This window comes from Mya arenaria, chromosome 2 (assembly GCF_026914265.1).
Source record: "Mya arenaria isolate MELC-2E11 chromosome 2, ASM2691426v1".
Classification (NCBI taxonomy): domain Eukaryota; kingdom Metazoa; phylum Mollusca; class Bivalvia; order Myida; family Myidae; genus Mya; species Mya arenaria.
The window spans coordinates 67,519,175-67,545,766 of record NC_069123.1 but is presented as its reverse complement, the minus strand read 5'-3'; the positions used below and the strand labels follow the sequence as shown (position 1 = coordinate 67,545,766).

The 26,592-nt window shown below is 34.6% G+C and overlaps 2 protein-coding genes across 2 annotated transcripts; one reads left to right on the top strand and one right to left on the bottom strand.

Moving 5' to 3' along the window:
* The first annotated feature begins 809 nt into the window (after positions 1–809).
* Positions 810–24,181, top strand: LOC128217051 (uncharacterized). Its single transcript, XM_052923894.1, has 6 exons — positions 810–1,033; positions 9,811–9,871; positions 10,482–10,553; positions 14,292–14,425; positions 15,209–15,311; positions 17,895–24,181. Exons 1-6 carry the CDS (start codon positions 946–948, stop codon positions 18,031–18,033), a joined length of 597 nt encoding a protein of 198 aa, XP_052779854.1. The 5' UTR covers positions 810–945; the 3' UTR covers positions 18,034–24,181.
* On the bottom strand, positions 23,318–23,870 carry LOC128216766 (small proline-rich protein 3-like). Its single transcript, XM_052923429.1, has 2 exons — positions 23,760–23,870; positions 23,318–23,662 (listed from the first exon to the last, which is right to left on the bottom strand). The coding sequence occupies exons 1-2, from the start codon at positions 23,868–23,870 to the stop codon at positions 23,318–23,320; spliced, it is 456 nt and encodes a 151-aa protein (XP_052779389.1).
* Positions 24,182–26,592: the final 2,411 nt, after the last annotated feature.

The following is a 26,592-nucleotide window of genomic DNA, read 5'->3' as shown; positions in this document are numbered from 1 at the left end:
AGTGAAATTGTGACATTCATAATGTTCAATATCAATATCCGGGACATACGTGTCACTAATATTGCTATCTGGTTTACATGAGGTTATGGCAATAAAATTAGTGTCTATCACTCCACATGTACACTGCTGCAAGATATATATCAGTATCATCATAACCAAATACTTGTATCATGCGTATTTTAACAAAAGAATTCCTTAATATTAATGCCTCGGAACCGAAAATGACAACACCACCGCTATTTCATATTGCCTTCCTATACTTTATATTATAATTATAAGTGTTATCCTGAAATATTGATATTGCTAGATTCACCGATCCAAGATCCAGTTAAAACTATTATATAAATGTTTTACAAGAAATGTTTGGGTCTTTCCGCTTTGCAGCACGTACTCTGCCTATTATGTCAAACATGAACACTGTTCTCAAGATATCGTATTATCTAACTGCCGTCCATTATAATCCAATTCTATGATGCTGATGCTGATGACGATGATGACATTTATTTAAAAAAAAACATCAATCCGAATAAACCCGGACTGTCGAATACAAATAGATCTTGTGGCACTGTTTTAAAATTTAAAAAAAAAAAAAACTAAATGAGAAATGTCGCAGGAATTTTCAGTTAGGGTCGAAAAGACTCTAAAACAGACATCTATAAGGGACCGAGTTTTCTCAGTGGCAGGGCCTGAATGGTAAGAAACCGAATGACTTACAAAGCAAGGGGAGAACATGTAGCAATTTATTTTTGCGTCAATTCAAAACTGTTGACCGACACCATTATCATTCGATATCGGTCAGCCAATGAAAACACGTGTGTGTCGTATTGTTTTGATCGGAAACACGCGATTTTTGAAATCATGTGTATATATGTATCAATTATGAACTAGTTTAAAGTTTTTAATTAAATTATAATACATTTTTTAAACTCGTGTAAATAGCTTAGGATGGGCCTGTGTTCATATGTCTGTAGCAGCACGTTTGGTGATTTATACATTTGGATCACACGATTATTCGGACTGTTCACTGCTGTTGGTATGGTTAAGTTGTTACCAACTTGAGTTATTGTATATCTGTTTATGTATTGCTATGATGATGCCAAAATACATTGCGAATGGTTGTAAAATTAAATTCTAAATTTCCGGAAATAACTATGTGCAGCTGACCAGTTGGCTCAGTTGGTAAGAGTGCCGTGCCAGTGTTCCCGTGCTCCACTCCAGGGTCAATTTTTCCTCGCAGGTGTACTTAAATGTGAACATAATGTGTTCATTATTGCATTTGTGGTGTTGTATAAATATTTGCATGTCTAGATAATCATTACAATGTTTGATAAGGCAATCCTAACATATATGTGATTTGATACCCTGGGATTCACAGGCGGCAGTTGCGTTGACATGACCCACCCTATGCCCCCCCTTAAAAAAATCGGTCAAAAGTTTTTTTCTAGACCAAAAATAAATATTTACACCTCAACTTCCATTCCTTAAATGAACTGCTTTTCGGCAGTTGCGTTCATCAATCGATGAACCCAACATCTTCAGATTAGTCCAAATAATTGTACGTTGACGGATTTTTTTTAGATTTTTGATATGGCAAATCCTTCACGTACAAATTGTTTAGTATCAAAAGTGGGTAGTTGTTCCGATCAGGATTCCGGGTTTAAGCATATAGCGTCTATAAAATATCATAAAAACAAGAAATATTACCAGATAATGTTATTTTATATTAGTTCCGTACACAAAAAATAAATATCCAACTTATAATTATGAGTTTGACGGCTTTTCTTCATTTCATTCTGTCAAAACATAACGATATATACATGAAGGGCACCTGCAAGGCTTCAGGGCACAGTTTTAAAACGCTCGGAACATTTTGGCCATGGCCGAGTTGTTACGATTGTATAACGAGGTCTATCTCGAAGCTTTGTCGGAGGAGGCCGAGTTATTACGATTGTATCGAGTTGTTCCCCTTCACATAATTGTTTTCTGTGTCAGTCAACTTTCGTTTTATTGGAAAGGTAAACAACTTGTTTTAATGCATTAAATGCTTGTTTAGTGCAAAATAGCATTTCACTTACATGGTAAAATATGAATATAACTCTTTATGATCAATTTCAACCATAAAATACTTCACTTAAAACAATTTCAATATTTTTAAAACACCCTCGTTTTTTGCACATTCCCGTTTAGACCTTAGGGATTGGAAGAATCCCGTATAACACGTCTAATATTTTAGACTATCTTCAGATATGTTCGGATTGCAATTCATCGCATAACAATATACAGTACACTCCACGCGGAACTACCACTTTCCTCGGTGACTCGGAGGCGTTTTTAATTTATCGCGGATTTCCGCCGAGTACGCAACCTTTTTCCTCGCTAAATTTCACTGAGTTGCACCGAGTTAATCGTTTTCTATGGAGGGTTTTATTGCCGGTAGCGCCGGTGATCGAATCGATTTATTGACCTAATCGCGGAACTCCGCGTGTTGTGCATAGCTACTACAGAACATTGCTTCTGTTAAAACAGTATTGAATAATTAGATAATTAATTTTTCAAAGTACAGTAAGTTTCTTTTTAAAAAACAATTATCGAAAATTTCCATATCAATTTTCATCAGCATCGTCTAACAACTGTTGTTTTTCACATTATGTAATTGAAAGATATACCATAGCGTGCGTTTGTGTTTGTTATTGTCATCTTTCTCTTACTATATTAAGGTGTTGAGAACTTAAATTAGATTGGAGTAATGAAGGTGTTGAGAACTTTGTAAGTTTGAATATTTTTCGGTCTTTTTTTCCTAATTTGCATTTTACCTGACATATTAATTTATCCGTACTTATCAATGGTTCTAAACTTATTTATAACGCATATAAGTGTAAATCCTTCATCAAGTTAATTAAAATCCCATTAAACACCATTTTATACATGCATTGAAATGAATAACACATTCTATCGGCTTTAGATCAAACAGTCACTCTGTGTGACGTCACATAACTCACAGTTTTACCCACGAGGATCTCATGGAGAGCATGTATATTGTAATGCAGGATTAATGTGTCTGAGTGGTGTTTTCGAATGTAACTGGAGTATTGCATTTCCAACTTTAATTCATCACATTAATTAGTTACCTATATCATGTGTTGACTTTTATTGATGATTCAATAAGTATAACTGTACATAATTGCTTCATACAGTCTATCAGTGTGGTATAAGTTTTAAAGTTTATTGGCAGATTGTTTTACAAAAATGTCATGTCTTTGTTTTCTTAATCCCTGGATTGCCCTTGTTGTTTATTTAATCCTCCAATAAATATTTCACACTTTCTCTTTCTACATGCAATACATCGTTTAAGATGGGTATTTACTAATTAACTTGTCACAGTGGTGTACTATTCGGTTAGGTAATCTAGCCAGGATAAAAGATGAAAATCAATAATCTTCGTCTGTGAAACTTGGTAAGTGTGAAAGTTACGATTGATGTCATTTGGGTGTCCGAAAATTAGGTACGCGAAATAAATTATTTTTATAAACAATTACGGGTGTAGCAAAAATTATCAAATAAATTAAACAAAATTAGATACAGTGGGAGATTCTTATCGGTTTTCCTCCGAGTTTCGCGGTGTTTTTACCTCCGAGTAACGCGGCGATTGTAATTATACGGTCCACTGATCAGCCTCGGTGGGTGAACGAGTAAAAACGCCGAGGAAAGAGGATAATGATCAATTGGATGTCGTGTCCGCGATGACCAAAATCCGCCGAGGAAAACGGAAAGTGGTAGTTCCGCGTGGAGTGTACTTTACATGAAAACTATTGATCTTGTTATTGTTTGTATTGTGTCAGCAGGTCCCGTAAAATATAAATCAACATTTTAGAAAGTGTTAATTTATTATATTGACATGACCCCCCCTATGCCCCCTCCCCTTTAAAAAATCAGTCCAAAGTTTTTTTCCTAGACCAAAAATAATTGAAACATGATCATCTATCACAAACCCTAAATATCGACCAAAAATTCAAATGGAAAATAAATCCCAAAAAATACTTCTAATTAAAGGTTAACATGTTAACACCCCAGTATGGACGATGGTGTTTTCGTTATGCTTGTCACTTATTTTTTAACCAATTTTCTCCAAACAACTTGCATTCTTCTCAGGATATAATAAAATTTCAGGAGAAGTACAAATTCAATACATTTCCATCAATTTTAAGGCCCAAACTCTGGGCAGGCAGTCACCATCAGAATCTGTGTTTTCAAAAAAATTTCGCTCGTTTTGTCAAATAAAACATCATGCTAATCAATGAATCATGCTTTTTTTTTCGATTGAAATGTAAAGATCACAGTATGATAAATTTCATTTTTTTGCAATTTGTCTCTTCAGAGAAATAAATGGGGAAAAAAGAGTTTGTTTACTAAACTCATATCACCTTGATTAAGTTAAATCGGTAGTTGAAAATCGGGAATGGAGAGTTAAAATAATAGTTACATTATTTTTTTCCCATATAGGCTGATAAGAATTTATTTAAAATCATTCTGTATTAAGATAAGAAATAAACATGCTTACTGTGAATCACAAATTCATTGTACACTGTCAATGCTGTTTTCAATGTGAGAAAGTGTGAAATACTCCCTCTGCCTTTATGCAGAGTACAATATCAATATTACAAACTGCTTCAATGATAGGTGTTTTTTTTTCGCACTTTGCCATGATCTTAAATACTTTGCTTAAGGTGTTGACATGTTCATATACATAGAAACATACTTTGGTTTCCTATCTAATATCACATGGTTTACAATAACCATTGCCATTTCACGATCCATTAAAAAATCTGCACTATAAACAAACCTGGTGGCTTTCTGATTTATCTCATTTATCAAATTTTGCAGCATCATCTATCTATGTTATAAGAGGTTTTTTAGTTTTTACTCTTGATTGTTTGCCTGCGTCCTATCTATGAGTGTGTCCTATACACAGAGATTTACAGTAGCTTTTATAGTGACACAGTAGACTAATTATGTTTTCGTAACATGGTGTTGGTTTGAAAATCTACATTTCAGTTAGCCTGTTTTAACTAGGGATGCAAACGATTGGCAAAATTGATATTCGAATATTCGGTAATTCTTTCGATCAAATATTCAAATATTCGATTACCGAAATACGTATTTTGGGAGATGTAGCAAACTACTATTATCATTCGCTTAAAATTAATAGCTGGGGCAATTTGACCCTATTTGTCGTAGCGGCGGACGCCGATTTTCCCCAAATAAGCCTTTGAAATTCGCAATTTTCAGGAAGAAAAAAACAATACATTATAAACAGACAAACAACAAAATCGAATAATTTCAATTCTGCTGCCTTTATATGTGTAAACAATGTGAAATTAGATGGATTCCTAGTCAAAAAGCGTTTTGCGCCAACGAATGGTCTTTCTGTAGGACAAGCAGCCTCGTTCTGAGATTGACCTCTAAATTGACTAAATATAACTAAGGAAAACCCAAACCAACTCGGGAACTAGTTAAATATTCAAACGAAAACATATCTGGATTTGACTAATCCAGTGTTCCAGGGCTCATCCTAGACAGAAATTTTAGGGAGAAGTGAGAACGGGGGAGGGTGCGGGAGGGTGTTTCCCCCTCTTGCAGGTCGGAAAATTTTGAGATTTTAAATATCAAATGGTGGGTTCTGGTGTGTCCTGGACAACTTTTATATGCATTTAAATAGGTGTAAAATAAATAGGTGTTTAAATTGTTTTAAAATAGTCATACTGGTTGTTTTTAGTTGGAATTAATTTGTTGTATATACCTTTAAAAAAAAAGTCAAGTTTCAAACATTTTATTACATGCAAACCTAACAAACAAATACACAAACAAACAGTTTATTTGCTAGAAGGCCACCAGCCCATGCAAACATCACACCATACATACATGAAAACTACTTGTGCAAATTAGTGAGCATGGATAAAATAATAGTATCTGTCAAAACAAGAAAAAGTACATTTTGATACAATGACATTGATAACTTATATATACAATACGATGTACTAACAGTCAAAACTGGAAACAAGTATGTAATGTTTATTCCTGGAAAAGTGAATTTCTCTTTTTAAAAGCTGAGTATAAATAGTGAGCAGTTTTTTTCACAACATTTTCAATATGACAAGACATCAATATATTAAACTTAATTATATTTGGGTTCTCATAATGTTTTCTTTCTATATATTCTTGTCTAATAGTATCATATAAAGGACACACCAAAAGGAAATGATATTCTGTCTCTACAACATCTGTACAATAAGGACAAAACCTTAACTGTCTTTCAACATTCGTATAACGGCCACGTTCAATTGCTAGCGTATGAGCTGAAGCTCGAAAGCGAGCATATACGTTCCGAAATTTCCTAACACAAAGAATATTTACATACGCTTCAGTCTCAAAATTGGTTTTAAAGCCGATATAAGCTTGCAATTTGGCACTATTTATACAACTGCTACGCCATGACTGAACATATTGATCTTTAAGTCGTTGTAAGTATGTTGCCATAAAAAATGTTTTATTGGTAATACACTGGGCTTCCCAAACATAACCAAAGCCATTTAAAAATAAATGTTTTCTTAAGTGGGTTACCCAATTCACATAACCAACAGTATCCAAAGATTTCAACATCGCATAACATTTGGACACATATCTATGTTTTGGCATACTTAGAATTTTTAACCAATAGCATATAACACGCTTACAAGAAAAAATATACAACGGGAATCGACCACAGTCTCCTAAAATTGGACCATTACATGTAAATAGAGGTACAGAAAGAAACCTTTTACAGGCATAATTGTGCACTCTTTCGACACCTTCATGTCTATGTAATCCCCAAATTTCGGACCCGTACAGTAATATAGGTACAACTTTTGCGTCAAAATTTTTGAAATAATTATGTTTTTGTAAAGGCATTAAATCAAACAGGGAATTTAATAATGATACAAGAACCCGTTTGCCTTTAATAGCCATGCTGTCGGCCATTTTATTCAGTGACAGAGTAGAAGTAAAATGGACCCCAACATAGTTAAAACCGTTTACACATTCAATTTTTTCATTGTTATAATACCAATGTTCGTATCTAGAAAGACAACCGCCATTTTTAAAAACAACAATCTTTGTTTTGTTAACATTAACAGAACTAGTTTCCAATTTTCACAATATTCATACAACAGGTTAAGTTGCAATTGTAAACCTACAATAGTATCAGACATAAGTGCTACATCATCAGCAAATAAAATCATGAATATTTCAATAATATCAGGTGAAAGTTGTATTCCGCGTACTCCATTTTGATGTAGGAAGTCATACAATTCATTAATAAACAGACTAAATAAAATAGGACTTAAATTACATCCTTGACACAATCCTAGAGGGCAATTTATACTCTCACTTAGTTCATAACCATTTTTGATTCGACTTTTTACAGACACATATATAGCTTTTATTGCATTAAATAGTTTACCTTTAATTCCGCGATTAAGCAATGACATATATAACTTACTACGGTTAACATAATCAAACGCCTTTTTAAAATCGACAAAGGCAACATACAATTTACCACGTTTTTTACATAGGTATTTCGATATAACAGCATTTAAAATAAAAGCATTATCCATTGTGGAATAATTTGCTCTAAAACCCGCCTGTGATTCAGTTATTTTGTTAAACGCTTCACAATAAAAAGTCAAACGCTTGTTCAAAATGTAAATGTATATTTTACTAAATACGTCAATTAAGGATATTCCCCTATAGTTATCGGGAACATCTATAGCTCCTTTCTTGTGTATGGGTATCATCAGTGTTGATGTCCATTGTTCGCGAAAGTCGCCTGATGAGTATATACGATTGAAAATTCTACGTACATATGATACTATATGATTAACACTGTGTTTAAACCTATCATGCACACATGAATATATATCAGAATTTAAATACATGATAAAATAAGCTTATAAATACAAACAAAACTAGCTGAAATCAAACAACATGACATCAATTGTGAAAAAAAAAAGTAGTCAATATATCATCACATCCTAGTTCTCAAAACAAGAAGCACTATACACTTGATCAGTCTACACAATGTAGGTCTCAAGGTCAGCCGAGATCAGCACCTATGGCCCCACAAGCTGGAGGTGGTACAGAAATTCCTCCTTGGGGAGCTTCCGCTTGGCCAGGTGGTAGGCAGTCTTAAGGAGCTTGATCCCAAGCTCGCCATCCAGTTTGGCCAGTACAATTTTCTTCATGGGTTCCTGGGAACTCAGAACTGTCTTCTCCAAGGCGGCCTTGTGCTGATTTGCTGAAAATACACAAAATTTCACAGTATCTCATCTAATTCAGCTGTCATTTAAAATAATTTGGCATATATTACAACATGTTTTAAAATATATTAAGCCAGACACCTTAAAATTAATACCACTTTGAACTGATTTATCTGCGGACTAAGCAATGCTTCTATTGTTTTAATAAATACTTACACAAGCCATGTCTCTGATGATTGGTTGTTTTTGCTGATTGGTCATGTCCACGGGCATAGGCGTTGTCCAACTTCTACAAACTTCACAGTGCCATTTTTTATCTGCATCTTGTTTGTACCAACTGAAATTATTTTGATAATTTGACTTTTTGAATGATTTCTTACTTGAACTGTCAATCATGTCATTACTATCAACATCGTCAGCTTTACGTTTCAGGTCTGGGGAATCCAGCAGAAGCCACGTAGAAAGCATGATTACTATTCAACAGAATGCAAAATATCTCATATATAGAATATTGATGTGAACCGTTCGAAGAAAAAATAATAATGGAAGCATTTCTGAAATAAAAAACAACAAACCTGGAACTGTGATTCGCACTTGCCCTTCTCGCTAACTTCGTGGTATTCACACCCAATTAAGTTCATTTGTCATCAGTGCACATCATTTAAACCGCTATTGTCATAAAGTATAAATCCTAATTGGCACTTATTGACATTTACAAACATCGGCAAGTGTAAATATTAATCCCTTACAATTTTATTACATCGATGTCTCAAAGTCGCCTGGTAGGATGAGCCCTGTGTTCAACAATAAATTTATACTTCAAAGCACGAACATTGTATTGAAACATGGAAAACAATTTAAAGCACATATATGTAACAACATTAATGTAGCACATGGCATTCATATCATCACGGCGATTTGAGCTAAGTTGCGAAGCTTAATTTGCAGCCATGACAAAACATTGGTGTTAAAGCCGATTCTTAGTCAGTTATTGTAAAAGTAGGGGGACTATTTTTTACATTACCCGACGATATGTCCCTAAATGCCATATGACACGTGTTTAGTGTATTGTCATCACATTCACACCTCTGGCATTAGGGGCCAGTTGCGGTAAAAACAAAACGAACACACTTTATGAACAACAACAGTGATGTAGGCAAAAGGTCTTTTATTCTCTTTATTGAGAATTAGTATCATTACTCTTTTTTCGAATATTCGAATACCGATTTTGACATTCGAATACCAAACGTTCGATCGAATATTCGAATATTCGTTTGCATCCCTAGTTTTAACCATGTGGCCTTTCTTGCTTTTTTTCTGAACAAAAATTCAAAGCGCTTTTGAAAAGCTGGCTGTTTCTTAGGTTGGTAGTGCTCTTCATGCATTGCAGTGCACATCAAGAAAGCTCTCTGCCTGTTCATCTTTTCCTGGGCTGGGTTTTTAATGTGTTCAACTAAGCTAATGAGGTGCGCAAATTATACACTTAAGGTGATTTAATGTTGCTTTTTCTTGATTTTAGCTCTCCTGGGCATTGCAGTGGAAACACTTGTTTATGGGCATTACCTAGGTTACGTAATACTGTAAGTACCAGATATTTATACATTATTGTCATGCTTTTCTAAGAAAAAAACCCTGAGGTGTTGTAATGATTAGTCTTTGTTTCAATTCATTTCTGTAGGGATAATGAAATCCTTTATTTCTACCATAATTTGTTAACTTTAAAGTTATTTAAATGAAACTGTGTACACATTTTGCCATAGACAACACAAAAGCATGTAGCTAGGTCCATAACTCTCGCTTCAATACTTGTTGAGTTATGTCCATTGTTAGACTGGGGAAAAATTGACTTGCGCTGGCATTTCAGTTTTGGTCTGCCATGCTCTAGTCTTGTTTGACTCAATTGTTTATTTATAATAAAACAAATTTGCCTATGGACTCTGTTTGTTTGTACCTTATTTATAGCTAAAAAAGTATAGTCCAGTTTGTACCTTATTTATAGCTAAAAAAGTATAACATGTACAAACTGTTCATAGCCTGTTGACCTTAAGTTATATCAGTATATGCTTCATATTCAAGACACTGTTACCGTAAAAATCATTATTATTTAAAAAGAAGAATAAATTGTGATAAAAGTATTAAATCATCTGTTGTTGCACCAGAATTAATTCTAAATTATCCTTTTTCTTACAGTGTTGAGGGCATCATAGTAACATTCTTGGAAGTGGTATTTGGAATAACATACATTGTTAATCTGTGTTGTAGGTAAGTTGAAAATTTGGTCGTGTTGTCATTAGAATATAACTTTCATTTTCAGTTGAGACAAATCTCTGTCAATAATTCATCCTTCAATAAGTAATTACTAAGAATATCAATCAATATTCATCAGATGCTGCTTTTCTTCCTCCAATCTCAATTCTAAATCTACATTAAGAGTTCACATAGCTCCATATTTTTATTGTTCAAATTCATTTTTGTGTAATTTGCAAACTAGTTGGATTTAACCCAGTCAATATTTATTTTTTACAATTTCTAAAATGTTACCCAGGTTAGTATGATTAATGCCAGTGACTCTTCCCATTACCAACAAGAAATCTATAATGATTACTCAGTCTGTGAATCATACTTTGAAGCAAAACTCTGAAATGTAGTCACAAACATCAAGTGTTAAACTCCAACTAATTAAAGGGTAATGTACACTGAGTGTTAATACATCCCTTAGTGTTATTACCCCTCATGTGTTATAACCGCCTGAGTGTTATTACCTCCTAAGTTTAATTACCTCCTTAACATCAATTAGTGTTATGACCTTATAAGTGTAATTACCTCCTAAGTATTTATTTCCTCCTTAGTGTTATTACCTCCTTAGTATTATTACCTCCGTAGTGTTATTACTGCATAAGTGTTATAACCTCCTTAGTGTTATTACATCCTTAGTGTTATTACCTCCTAAGTGTTATTACTGCATAAGTGTTATAACCTCCTTAGTGTTATTACATCCTTAGTGTTATTACCTCCTAAGTGTTATTACTGCATTAGTGTTATGTACTCCTTATTGTTATTACCTCATAAGTGTTATAACCATCTTAGTGTTATTACCTCCTAAGTGTTTTTACCTCCTATGTATTATTACTTCCTTAGTATTATTACCTTCTTAGTGTACTCCTCAGTATTATTACCTTCTTAGTGTACTCCTCAGTGTTATTACCTTCTTAGTGTACTCCTCAGTGTTATTACCTTCTTAGTGTACTCCTCAGTGTTATTACCTTCTTAGTGTACTCCTCAGTGTTATTACCTTCTTAGTGTACTCCTCAGTATTATTACCTTCTTAGTGTACTCCTCAGTATTATTACCTTCTTAGTGTACTCCTCAGTATTATTACCTTCTTAGTGTACTCCTCAGTATTATTACCTTCTTAGTGTACTCCTCAGTGTTATTACCTCCTTAGTGTACTCCTCAGTGTTATTACCTTCTTAGTGTACTCCTCAGTATTATTACCTCCTTAGTGTACTCCTCAGTATTATTACCTCCTTAGTGTACTCCTCAGTGTTATTACCTTCTTAGTGTACTCCTCAGTGTTATTACCTTCTTAGTGTACTCCTCAGTGTTATTACCTTCTTAGTGTACTCCTCAGTATTATTACCTTCTTAGTGTACTCCTCAGTGTTATTACCTTCTTAGTGTACTCCTCAGTGTTATTACCTTCTTAGTGTACTCCTCAGTGTTATTACCTTCTTAGTGTACTCCTCAGTGTTATTACCTTCTTAATGTACTCCTCAGTATTATTACCTTCTTAGTGTACTCCTCAGTATTATTACCTTCTTAGTGTACTCCTCAGTGTTATTACCTTCTTAGTGTACTCCTCAGTATTATTACCTTCTTAGTGTACTCCTCAGTGTTATTACCTTCCTAGTGTACTCCTCAGTGTTATTACCTCCTTAGTGTACTCCTCAGTGTTATTACCTCCTTAGTGTACTCCTCAGTATTATTACCTCCTTAGTGTACTCCTCAGTGTTATTACCTCCTTAGTGTACTCCTCAGTGTTATTACCTTCTTAGTGTACTCCTCAGTGTTATTACCTTCTTAGTGTACTCCTCAGTGTTATTACCTTCTTAGTGTACTCCTCAGTGTTATTACCTCCTAAGTGTACTCCTCAGTGTTATTACCTCCTTAGTGTACTCCTCAGTATTATTACCTTCTTAGTGTACTCCTCAGTATTATTACCTTCTTAGTGTACTCCTCAGTGTTATTACCTTCTTAGTGTACTCCTCAGTATTATTACCTTCTTAGTGTACTCCTCAGTATTATTACCTTCTTAGTGCACTCCTCAGTGTTATTACCTTCTTAGTGTACTCCTCAGTGTTATTACCTCCTTAGTGTACTCCTCAGTGTTATTACCTCCTTAGTGTACTCCTCAGTGTTATTACCTCCTTAGTGTACTCCTCAGTATTATTACCTCCTTAGTGTACTCCTCAGTGTTATTACCTCCTTAGTGTACTCCTCAGTGTTATTACCTCCTTAGTGTACTCCTCAGTGTTATTACCTTCATAGTGTACTCCTCAGTGTTATTACCTCCTTAGTGTACTCCTCAGTGTTATTACCTCCTTAGTGTACTCCTCAGTGTTATTACCTCCTTAGTGTACTCCTCAGTGTTATTACCTCCTTAGGTTTTATTACCTCCCTTAATATTATTACACCCATTACTAGGCCATTAGCTATATTAAACCCAATAGAGTTATTAGATGCTGTGTCGTTACACACCAATGTGCTCTTACATTTCACCCCTAAGTGTTATCACAACACATATGGTTATAACCTCGCATAATGTTATTAGACCCCTTCTTACACCTCTCATGTTATACAGTAAAACTGTGGTCGTTTGAACAGGCGGTTTTTCGAAAACCGGTGGTCAGTCAAGGTCGAAGCTTAGTCCTGACCATTATTCCTTCTATTTTCATAGTAAAATTTACTGACGCTGGATTGAAACTTAAATTAGTCGAGCACATTTTCCCGAAAGCATATTTCAAAATGAACAATAAATTGGCAGGTGTTAAAATTTTCACAAATTGTAAAAATTGACAGATGTAAGAGGTTTTAAAAGTGTGAAAAACTGTGTACTACTGTTGGTGCATGGCCACTTATACTTGATAATGATGAAAAGTTAATGACAGAAATTTATTCGTATTCTTATGTTGTTTGTTTAGAACATAATTTTTTTTTCGTAAAAATAACATTTGCTATTTATTCATTTCATTTATTGCTTTTCCTTTAGATTTTCACATTTAGTATAAGACAGCTTTTGAACATATATGCGATTTCAACATCCCTATACATAATAATGAATCAGTGCCAAAATAAACTGACTACTTCAAATTTGAAAATACATTGTAAGATCTTTCATAATGGAAACTTGGGTCTTTTTAAACATCGGATCACTCAAGGTTTTAGCTCTGTCCCTGGCGTCCTGGAGCAATTAACAATTTTACTGTAAAACCCCTTAGTGTTATAGCACCCTAAATGCTATTATATCTGATTGTGTTCTTAAACCCCAGAGTGCTATCACATCACATAATGACATTACATCCATAGTGTTCACACACCCCACAGTCCTGTTACACCCATAGTGTCCATACACCCCACAGTGTTATTACTCACATTTTCTTCGTACACTCCATACACTAATTACACCCCATAGTGTTTGTACACCCCATATAATTATAACACACCAAACATGTAGTTTTATTACACCTCAAACCCATAGTTTTATTGCACCCCAAACCTGTAGTTTTGTTACACTCCCAAGTTGGAGTCCCAACCCGTAGTATACAGAAGGGGCGGAATTTATAGGGAATTTTATGTCCGTCTGTTGACCAGTGGGGTTGTATCACTTTGAGGTGCTAGTGAGTAAAGTTCATAGGTGGAGTGTTATGCAACTTAAATGCAAGCAATTAGAAGTGATTTAACCCACAGATCAGCCACATGACACATTTGTATAATTTTTCAGTGTGGACACGTGCTTCAAGCAGTGTTGGGACTGTGTGTTATGGCTCGATGACTGGAAGAAAGCAGTTTTATTCTTTATCTTCTCTATACCATGCTTTATACAACCGTCTCAAGTCTGGTTAGCTGTAATAGCTGGTAGGTAAACACTTATTAGCTCTACTGGCCAAAGGCCATAAGAGCTTATGCGTTGGTGTGGCGTTTTGTCGTCCGTTCGTCTGTAAACATTTGCTTGTTAATGCGAGTTAAGGTCTTCAGTTTTATTGTAATTAAAAACTAATTAAGAGTTAGATATCCATTAGAGCTCATTTCTTTTTCTTAAAGCAGTCAGATCTGCCCATGCAAGACTAGTTATGGCCCTTGAAATGCAAAAGAATTTTCTAGACAATTTTGTACAGTTGTCAGAGCATTGTGTATTTTTTCATCAAAGTAAAGTACTGCATTTCATGCTTTGACTGGCTATACATATCTATTATCAATTCACTGGTATTCCATGATTGATTTTGCAGTGTATCAATTTTAGCTCATGTTTTTTTCTTCCTGAGAACTCTTTATTCTTAAATATGTGCATTAAAGGGGCCCATTTCAATGAAGATCTTTATCGTAAATCTTAGCTTCATATTTTTGTTATTTTGATACACATTTGTGTGAACTGAAGAATTTAAAATGAACGCAAATATAATGAAAAACTTGATGCAATTTGTGACATTGCTGTTAAGATCCTGTAATGAAACGGGCCCAAGCGGGATACATTCTTTGAAAGTAATATCTTTTATCTATTTCTATGTGTTCAAAATGAACAGGACAAAATTGTTCTTAATATTGCATCATGATTTCATGGTGTAATGGTGTTAATATGATACTGTTATCTATTATGAAGATTGCATAGGTACTGACTCTGTGTTCTTTGTATATTTGCAGGTATAATGCTTGTCATTAGTGCTATATTAAATATTTTTAAAACTTTCAAAACCCGGGTTGAAAAGGAGAGAAAAACGCACACCCAGACGCCATCATACGACAAGTAAGTTGGTTATGACACTGAAGAGTTCATTGATTCATTCGTGTTGGGATTTGCAAGCTTACTTATTTGTTTTTAAAGATGTAAGATACTAACTGTTATCTGAGCAGATTTTTGATGTTTTTTAAACAGAATTGCATCTCAGTGCTACAAGTAAGTAGAACACCTACTACTCTTACGCTGAGATGATCATTCATATTCATATTTACTACTCATTATGTAGTCTGAAGGGAACAGACAAATTCAGCAGAGTATCGTTTTATTTGTTTTGAAATAACTTTTGAATATGGCAAAAAGTGTTAAAGTGTATTCTAATACATAATGTATTTTATCAATGTATGATATGCATACATTTCAAATTGTTGAGTATAATGGGTATCTAACAGTTCCCTAAAACCAAACATTGTTGAGTATCATGGGTATCGAACAGCTCCCTTAAACCAAGCATTGTTGAGTATCATGGGTATCTAACAGGTCCCTTAAACCAAACATTGTTGAGTATCATGGGTATCTAACAGCTCCCTTAAACCAAGCATTGTTGAGTATCATGGGTATCGAACAGCTCCCTTAAACCAAACATTGTTGAGTATCATGGGTATCTAACAGTTCCCTTCTCTCAAGCATTGTTGAGTATCATGGGTATCTTACAGTTCCCTTCTCTCAAGCATTGTTGAGTATCATGGGTATCTTACAGTTCCCTTCTCTCAAGCATTGTTGAGTATCATGGGTATCTTACAGTTCCCTTCTCTCAAGCATTGTTGAGTATCATGGGTATCTTACAGTTCCCTTCTCTCAAGCATTGTTGAGTATCATGGGTATCTTACAGTTCCCTTCTCTCAAGCATTGTTGAGTATCATGGGTATCTAACAGTTCCCTTAAACCAAACATTGTTGAGTATCATGGGTATCTTACAGGTCCCTTCTCTCAAGCATTGTTGAGTATCATGGGTATCTAACAGTTCCCTTCTCTTAAGCATTGTTGAGTAGCATGGGTATCTAACAGTTCCCTTCTCTCAAGCATTGTTGAGTAGCATGGGTATCTAACAGTTCCTTCTCTCAAGCATTGTTGAGTATCATGGGTATCTTACAGTTCCCTTCTCTCAAGCATTGTTGAGTATCATGGGTATCTTACAGTTCCCTTCTCTCAAGCATTGTTGAGTATCATGGGTATCTTACAGTTCCCTTCTCTCAAGCATTGTTGAGTGTCATGGGTATCTTACAGTTCCCTTCTCTCAAGCATTGTTGAGTGTCATGGGTATCTAACAGTTCCCTTCTCTCAAGCATTGTTGAGTGTCATGGGTATCTAACAGTTCCCGTCTCTCAAGCATTGTTGAGTGTCATGGGTATCTAACAGTTCCCGTCTCTCAAGCATTGTTGAGTGTCATGGGTATCTAACAGTTCCCTTCTCTCAAGCATTGTTGAGTGTCATGGGTATCTAACAGTTCCCTTCTCTCAAGCATTGTTGAGTGTCATGGGTATCTAACAGTTCCCTTCTCTCAAGCATTGTTGAGTGTCATGGGTATCTAACAGTTCCCTTCTCTCAAGCATTGTTGAGTGTCATGGGTATCTTACAGTTCCCTTCTCTCAAGCATTGTTGAGTGTCATGGGTATCTAACAGTTCCCTTCTCTCAAGCATTGTTGAGTGTCATGGGTATCTAACAGTTCCCTTCTCTCAAGCATTGTTGAGTGTCATGGGTATCTAACAGTTCCCTTCTCTCAAGCATTGTTGAGTGTCATGGGTATCTAACAGTTCCCTTCTCTCAAGCATTGTTGAGTGTCATGGGTATCTAACAGTTCCCTTCTCTCAAGCATTGTTGAGTGTCATGGGTATCTAACAGTTCCCTTCTCTCAAGCATTGTTGAGTGTCATGGGTATCTAACAGTTCCCTTCTCTCAAGCATTGTTGAGTGTCATGGGTATCTAACAGTTCCCTTCTCTCAAGCATTGTTGAGTGTCATGGGTATCTAACAGTTCCCTTCTCTCAAGCATTGTTGAGTATCATGGGTATCTAACAGTTCCCTTCTCTCAAGCATTGTTGAGTATCATGGGTATCTAACAGTTCCCTTCTCTCAAGCATTGTTGAGTATCATGGGTATCTAACAGTTCCCTTCTCTCAAGCATTGTTGAGTATCATGGGTATCTAACAGTTCCCTTCTCTCAAGCATTGTTGAGTATCATGGGTATCTTGCTTGATTCATAATTCAGTGTCTTCTAGCTTGTGGTTTTGTAAATATTGATCTGTAAAAATGTACTAATAAAACACTGTCTGGCAAGGGGTCTATTAAGTCGATACAAACATTAACAACATCATTATGAACAATTAGAGATAAGGAAATGTCTGCAGTGACAATGTGTCTAAGGATTTATGGTTAACCAAGTTTATTTGAGGACATTGATCATTGCACCCAAGAAACAGAATGAATCTCAAAAGTTATTTACAAAGTCGTTTCTAATCACATTAAAGTTCTATTTTGTAGTAGCCAATGGCACTGCACTTTACTTTTTATACCACTTAATGTTAAAGTGTTATTATCTGATTTATTTGATTTAATTAAAATAAAATATATTCCAAAAGTATTTTTCCTCAGGTTTGAAGAAATACATGAAGATGGTGACATAGATGACGATGATGATGAAGATGATTTGGAAGGGGTTATAACACAGCCCGGTACCATGACGATTTTAGAAGATGATATAGGTGATCAAGTAGAGATCCTGGAAGTCTGACCCCGCGCCCATTTCCCTTGACCCCAACTCGGGACATGGAACATTCAATTGTCATTAATTGCTTATTGTGATATCTCAGTTACAGTTTTCCCAACCACACCTAAATGTGTACTCTCCAGTGCTTTGTCAGATGTCGTCCATTGTCATTGTTTTATTCTGTCCACAAAATGTGCTTGTTTATTTGTCTAGTGCTTTGTGTTAACTTTTAAGAAATTCTAGATCTGTTTGTTATTTAAGAAAATCTAGATCTGATCATTTTCAATTCAAAAATCCTAGATCTGATTGTTTCCATAATTATTTGGAACCATTAGTATAATCATTTATTATATGCCTATCCATATGAAACCCTTTTACATATCTGAACGCATGCCGATGTCCTAGAAAATCTGTATCATTCGCGCTATTATCATTTTCTGATCCAATGTCATGACAGATATGTTGGGTGCTGCCTTTTATACACTGACATTTATTTAAATTCTATTATCAATTATGAATAACAACATTTTTCAAGAATGTATAGTAGAAACTATTTCAAAATTATTCCACTGCTGATTTGTGTTTATGTTCATGAAAATCCACTAACTCATTAAATCAATTGATTAATGACATCATTTCTGGATTGGAATTTGCGGGAAATGCGGTGTAACTGCAAGTGTAGTTTTTTGGTTAAAGCATTGAACAGGTTGTAAAACATGAAATAAATCAAAGCAGGCATGTTATGAAAGGATAATTAAGATGGAAAGCTTCTGAATACCTGTATTGTGTCTGATATTTGGTGTATAGACAGACATTCATCTTGACCCCTATGCAGTCTCGATGGATATGTGTTTACACCAAGCTCGATTTGATACAGGGCATCACAAAGTCCATCATAATATCCTCTATAATATTTCGTTCTACATTTACATGTTCTGAGATATGGCAGCATAATTGTAATTTCCTTGCACTAACTTAATTTATTATGGCTATTTGTTTTGTATGAAAGGATTCAGAAACTGTCTCCTAGTCAGGAATGTTAGTATCACAATAGTCAATAGTTGAAACCCATAATTATTCTGGTTTTCCCATGCTTATCCTCCGGTACAAAAAGTATAGTACCATTTTAGTAGACCCAGTATTTCAGAAATATTAGATTCAATTCTCTGTTCCCTGAAATTCAATAGCCTGAATGTAATTTTTAATTTGTACTGGTATGGCAAGACCCAGTAATGTGAACTCCGGTTTATATCCATTACAAGCTGTATACCAGAGTGACAGTCTTAACATATTATATCATATTAACCCATCAAAATGTTTGTCAAGTCAATTTTTAATATAATGTGACACCAGTATCATATTAAAATTCTGTAAATACGAGGGTAATATACAAATCTTGTAGGGTAAGTCACAATACCATGACTATGATTGAAAGAACCTTTTGATGAGCCTACATGCAATTAGCTCAACATAGTTGCCCCAATAGCAGTTTGGTGTATGTGCTTGTGTCCGTCCATGCATCCATTTACCGGATATGGCTTGTCTGTTCTGTAGCTTGGCCAGCATGAGGGTACTTAAAAGTTAGTCACTGGCACAAATGTTACAAAAAGAAGAAGGAATGTCATGTGCCAGATCTTTGTAAGTCATACTTACAAGGTCACTAGTCAAAATTCCTTGTAATTCAGTTTTGATCAGTCCAAAATTTGGCCATGCTTTTGGGTTTTTTAAATAAATGTTCACCATGAGAAGGCACCTCATGTTCAATACACAGGTATTAAGGCCTAAGGTCAAGATCACACTCGAGGGTAAAATTTCCTTGTATTTTGACCTGTTAGTTCTGTAACTTGCTAAATCATTAGATATTCTATAACAACTTGGCACAATAAAATGAAATGGGTCTAAAATCAAGGTCACACTCATAGGTCAGATTTTTTTTTTCTTTATTGACATCACTGTCGAACATTGCTATCAACTTTCCCACAATTACATTCAAGGTCAACGAACTTTCTCAGAACTGTTCTATGATTGTGACAGTGACTGTCTCATCATTGTTTGTTCTTCGCAAACAAACGTCTAGTTAAATGTAGTAAATATGGGATAGGGTTTTAGAATACACCAAAGTGACCATTTGTTTTTACTTGGTTATCTCAGTGTAGGTATATGATGATATATATATATATATATATATATATATATATATATATATAGTAATGCAGTGTGACAGTTGATATATGGCTGTCTTTGTGTATATTTGATGATATATATGCAATACAGTGTCACTATTGATACTGGAAATATTTCTGTACTAAAAACAGAAACCAAATTGAAAATGTTTGTTAAATACAATATTATTCCGATGTTCTGGCCTGAAAAATACAGTGTCATGTCATCTCATTGATTCAAATTGCAGTGAAGTTTAATTGTTGTAGATTGTATTGATTGCAAAAGTACTGACTATGCTAAAGTTATTGATCAGATCATTCAGAGAGAATATTTCAATTTAATGGGACTACACACCAGATGATACCATTATAAGAAAAAAAGAAAATTGTCAAAATCTTGAATATCATTGTGTATGATGCATTGAATCTTTCTTACTGATGTATCACATTGCCTACAAGACATGTGTCTCTCGCAGTTTTTGCCCATTTTCCCAAATCAAAATTTACTGGGATGGTCTACCACATAAATCCCAGTATATTTTAAAAGAGTTGGTATATGTATCTGTACTAATCACAGGACTTGCACATGCTAAAATATACACACTGTAAGCTGGGAAACCATTATGCCCTTTTTTAGGTAAACTCATCTTAAACAGTGACACATTATTCTTTTTATCATGTCAAATGATGTATGATCAGCCTCATATTAGCTCGTAGTGATAATTCTAGGCTTGTTTTGACGAAATATTGTATTTGCCGATTTTGGGACCATCTGGTGTCTAGTCCCTTTAAAGGGTCACCATGAAGTTAACTGAAGTTGGAAAATAATGTTCTCTTCTATGTTAATCTATAAATAACTATTACAGGTATCATGTGTACAACTTTCTTATATTCCATCTTTACAAGTAGCCTTTTTAATAAAACTTGTGTATTTTTTAGTGATTTATATGGAACTGTTTTGTGTAAGAAATAACTGTTGATTTTTGTGAGAAAATGAATCTCTGTTGTGCATCTATATAAACTTTATATTTAAGTAATTGCTCAAGATCATTGGTGTAATAACCCCTCTTAATGTTGTCAACATGTAACCACAAATGTAATAATAGAATACACTTAATTACTTTCTTTGTCAACCTATCTGCTAGGTGAAATTGATAGATATTAATGTTCATAGTTACAGTTTATGTGAACTTCTCTATATTCTGTTATATTTAAAGCATTCTGTCTTTTTTAAGGAATCTCATTTGGGAAATATTTAAGTGTTTGTCAATGTTATGCTGCTTTTTAATTTAGTTTAAACTTTGTTTGCTTTTAACAAAAATATCCTGGTCTTGTTTCTTGAAACACAGATTATATTATTAAGTGCTAGTATATGATTGATTAATTAGGTAGTTAGAAAACTATTTGCTTACTTACTATTTTTTGTTCTGCTAAATAGTGCTAGTAACCTCTGTCATATTTAATGCCATGAACTTTTCAAAACCTGTTAAAACACTATCAAACCAACTGTCGTTCAACCATGATAACTTGACATATTTAGGTAATGTTGCTCTAAAACAATTGGTTTTAAATATAGAATTGAAAATAATATAGAATTGAAAATATGACTTATATTTTTCAAATCTGCAATGCCAACAGGAATGTGAAAGATATTTGTCTTTTTATTATTTGCAATATTTATATTTTTTACCCTTACTACCTATATTAATTATTATCATTATATACATATCTTAGTTATTAATTGATTACCCTTCATGCAAAAAGGATGCTACACTGTTTGATTGGGGCAGGGAACTGAAAAAAGTGTAATTGGTACAGGCTTGTAGCTTTCTTATTATAATGAGGCCATTTTATCCTCAACCATAGTAACAAAATATTGTAAGATCATGAAGTATAATTCAATAATGAGTGAATGTCGCAAATTAAATTGAAAATTTTCCTTGCTATCCAACTATCTTTGACATGGCAGATGGAATATGAACTTTTAAATAGATATTATAAATACTCAGAAATATCAATTCAGAATCAATGATCTTACAATATACATGTTATAAAGATGGCTGCGAAACTCAGATAAATAATGAGAAGTATAAACAGAATTTGTCAGTTGTTTTCATCTTACAATGTTACTATATGACCTGCCATAGAATTGAACCAACTAAGGTATTGTAATAGCAATGTTTCTATCAATGATTGTCCCAGCCCTCCCCTTGCCGGGGGATTTAGACAAACTGAACCTCCTGTTGCTCGAGTTGGAAGGTTTGTTGAATCAGATATGTTTATTGCTATGTAAATTTTGACAATGTCTGATCAAAATGGCAGTCTCATGCATCAGCTTTTTCAAAATCCTGTTTTTTGGGAATCATTAACATTAAGATCACTTGCATGCCTTCCATCCAGCTTGGGGGAATAACATAGGTCAAGGCATGTTGAATCTACTTCATGTTATTAGTGGTGAATTGTAGATATTTTTACCCTTATATTTAAGTGCCATACATTACATGTAAAAAACAAAATTCATTAAAGATAAACTTTTTTCTTATACTAGTAAGGTTAATTTTCTATCCAAAATGTGAAATCAAAATTAAAAATATACTTAACAAAATATGTTTTAATAACAAAAACATTCTATTATATGTATAAACCAGATATGTTAAATAATCCTACTGCTAGGATAATGCCCACAATGTTCCCTCACTGATAGTCTGTTTTTACACGTTACTAAGGCAGTCTGAAATGGTGGAGTAATCTTCATGGCCAATGATATACTCAGGATGTAATAACTAGTGTTGGCTTGTAATTAATGTGAACCCATGTACATTTGTGTAGAATTTTACCATCACAAAGAATTATTTTATTGGGTTTAATTATAATAATAATTTAAATATATTTGTGATAACCAAGAACTAAATGTAACTATCAAGTTTTACTTAAGATGCATTATGTATGCTATACATGTAGAATTCTTTTAGTCATAAAAGTTGTCAAAAATGTTTTTGACAACTGTGTTAGAAAATTTAGTTGTTGACACTCGACCGAGATTTCTGATTCATATTTTGTATACACATTGTTTATGAAGACTATTTTATTCGGATAATCGAGTGATTGGGAAACACAACATGTGCTAACCCTGTAACAAAGGGTAGTTAGTGAAAACCCCCTTCACTTGTATGAGTAGGCTGACTGATGTTCACATGAGTAGGCTGACTGATGTTCACATGAGTAGGCTGACTGATGTTCACATGGGTAGGCTGACTGATGTTCACATGGGTAGGCTGACTGATGTTCACATGGGTAGGCTGACTGATGTTCACATGGGTAGGCTGACTGATGTTCACATGGGTAGGCTGACTGTTGTTCACATGGGTAGGCTGACTGATGTTCACATGGGTAGGCTGACTGATGTTCACATGCATAGGCTGACTGATGTTCACATGGGTAGGCTGACTGATGTTCACATGGGTAGGCTGACTGATGTTCACATCAAATGCCTTCCATAATGTTTAATGGATGTATAACATTCACCTTGTATAAGCCTGTATAATATAGATCAAAACTTTTGCATGACTTTGTATCTTTCATACTCACTTTAAACTGGTGGCTAGTACATATACCTGGATGGTGTGGCACGCGAGGGGTAGTGTACAGGTACAAGTGTCTGTCCAAGAAGCGTTTTGCAACCTTTATAATAAGATTCATTTTCACACATATTTGGTTAGATTTCATATTCATAGAGAACATCCTTTGATGAAAGTTATTTTCTGTAAAATGAACACATTAGAGAAGTGAATACTTCATTCAGACAATTTTTGCTTGTAGAGAAAAGTCTGAGCAATTGCAATATATTCTGTGCTTTTTTAGAATCCCACTGATCTGTTTTTATATTGTTATGTATGTGTGTGTTAGTGATCCACAGTTTTATTTAATATGTAAAAGTTAATGGTTTTGAACTTTGTGCTTTACTGACATGAAGTAATTGCACAGCCTTAAATAAAAGTGTAAAACCCATAGTGTCTTTATTGCCTGTTCCATTAGATTATAATAGGGAGGGAAAACTTTGCTGTTTTGCAAATTGCTAGTTCACAATTTTATGTTATGCTATGGCTTCATCAAAGAATTTTTAAGATTTTCTTTTAAATGGTCTTTGATTCTGAATGTGAAATGTCAAAGTCATTTTGTCTTGACATTGAATGCTTTAAAGCAGTAGAACAAATCTGCATGTCACTTTGAAAATATCTCTCCTTGTATGTAACTTACACTTGTATATAGCAGCTTCCATTATGAGTTAAACAAAATAAAGCAACATTCTGGTAAAAAAATAGCTAGCGAAAGCTTAGTTGGATATATCCTCCCGATAGTATTATGAGAAATACTCGTATAAGTACTACTTTTACAACACCATTCAACATATTCTTGAACACTGAGGGGCTGAAACAATTGCTCGGCACCTTGATGTGGACAAATTTTAAAAAGTTTCAAAATACTTCTAGCAATTGAATTTAGAGGTAACATGAAAAAGGCTACCCGATGTTGAAACTCTTGTTTACATAGACCATAAAGCATTAAGGCTTGAACATGGACAGGATGATGATTAGGAAGGATGTAACACATGATGGAGAGGACATGAACAATTTCACCTATGAAACTGAATAACTTTGGTTGACATCTTGACCAAAGTTTGTATGTAGGAATAGATTATGGAGGCCCCTAAGGTCAAGTTCACTGTTAAAAACAGAAACTAGAGTGACACTCATACACAAATACGCCCATCAATAATTTCTTGGATTCTAAGACAACTTACTGTCACATTGGCCCTTTGAGAAGCAAGCTTTTCAAGAAGCAAATGATTTGGCACAATATGGCATTAACAGTAGGAATTTTTTATTTTAATTCGAGGGTTTCGAGTCAAAAGGTGCTAAAATGTCATTTGGCTGATAATCATACTTGACCGATTTATTTTACCAACAAATATTTTCAGCAAGTTTGGTGAAGATCAGATGATAACTGTTCAAATTAGACAGTGGACAAAGCAAAAATGGCAAATTTTGACCAATTCAAGGGCCATAATCCTGAAGAGCCTGGCTGGTTATAGAACTTTGCCAAGAATATATACCAACAAATATTTATAGTAGCAAGTTTGGTGAAATTCGGATAAAAACTGTTCAAGTTTGATAGTAGACAAAGCTAAAATGGCCAATTTTGATAAATTCAGGGGGCCATAACTCTGGAGTGCCTAAAGCGATTTGGCTGGTTATCGAACTTGACCTAGATATTTCACCAACAAACACTTTCATGAAGTTTGGTGGAAATTGGATGAGAAATGTTCAAGTTAGAGAGCGGACAAAGCTAAAATGGACAATTTTGACAAATTCAGGGGGCCATAACTCTGGAGTGCCTAAAGCGATTTGGCTGGTTATTGAACTTGACCGAGATATTTCACCAACAAACACTTTCATGACGTTTGGTGGAAATTGGATGAGAAATGATCAAGTTAGAGAGCGGACAAAGCTAAAATGGCCAATTTTGACAAATTCAGGGGGCCATAACTCTGGAGTGCCTAAAGCGATTTGGCTGGTTATCGAACTTGACCTAGATATTTCACCAACAAACACTTTCATGAAGTTTGGTGGAAATTGGATGAGAAATGTTCAAGTTAGAGAGCGGACAACATTGTGGAGCCGCCCGCCCAATTTTGACAAATTCAGGGGGCCATAACTCTGGAGTGCCTAGAGCGATTTGGCTGGTTATCGAACTTGACCTAGATATTTCACCAACAAACACTTTCATGAAGTTTGGTGGAAATTGGATGAGAAATGTTCAAGTAAGAGAGCGGACAACATTGTGGAGCCGCCCGCCCGCCCGCCCGCCATGGGTGTTCCCATAATACGACCATCGTAAGATGGGCGTATAAAAAACGGTTAAAACTTAATAAGTTTAGAGTTTACATACCCTAATTAATCATGGTGTTTCAAATGAGTTTATGAATACCTTTCACGGGATTGCATTCGGGACCCTGTGGGTCAAGGTCACCACCTCTAAACATTTTATCTTTACCTATTCAATGGTACCACCAACCTTTCAAATCTGTATGGACTGATCTTACATTAGCAATCAAAATATGCACTTTTTTTGGTTTCAACATAAGCTTGGTGGGGCTAATACCAAGTCTCAATGCTCATCTATTGTTTTATTTTCATTCTAAGAAGGCGCCTAACTTAATTGAAGACTGAGTTATAATAAGGCTTCCTGTACATGTTAGTATTGTTTTTGGCAACATTTGTAACAAGTTTCACATAAATATATTAAAGATTTTGCATGATGCCGACAAAGATGCCAAAGCTCTGACAAAACCTAAACTTCAAAAAAACAGACGAGCTCAAAAATTACAGGCCGTGAAATTCTAGCTCTTAATCAATGCAAA

Coding starts and splice junctions, on each gene's coding strand:
- LOC128217051 (XM_052923894.1), top strand. CDS start 946: ATGGGCCTGTGTTCATATGTCTGTAGCAGCACGTTTGGTGATTTATAC. Junction 10,554..14,291: donor ATTGTTAATCTGTGTTGTAG/GTAAGTTGAAAA, acceptor ATAATTTTTCAG/TGTGGACACGTGCTTCAAGC. Junction 14,426..15,208: donor CTGGTTAGCTGTAATAGCTG/GTAGGTAAACAC, acceptor GTATATTTGCAG/GTATAATGCTTGTCATTAGT.
- LOC128216766 (XM_052923429.1), bottom strand. CDS start 23,870: ATGAATCTTATTATAAAGGTTGCAAAACGCTTCTTGGACAGACACTTG. Junction 23,663..23,759: donor GTACTAGCCACCAGTTTAAA/GTGAGTATGAAA, acceptor ACATTATGGAAG/GCATTTGATGTGAACATCAG.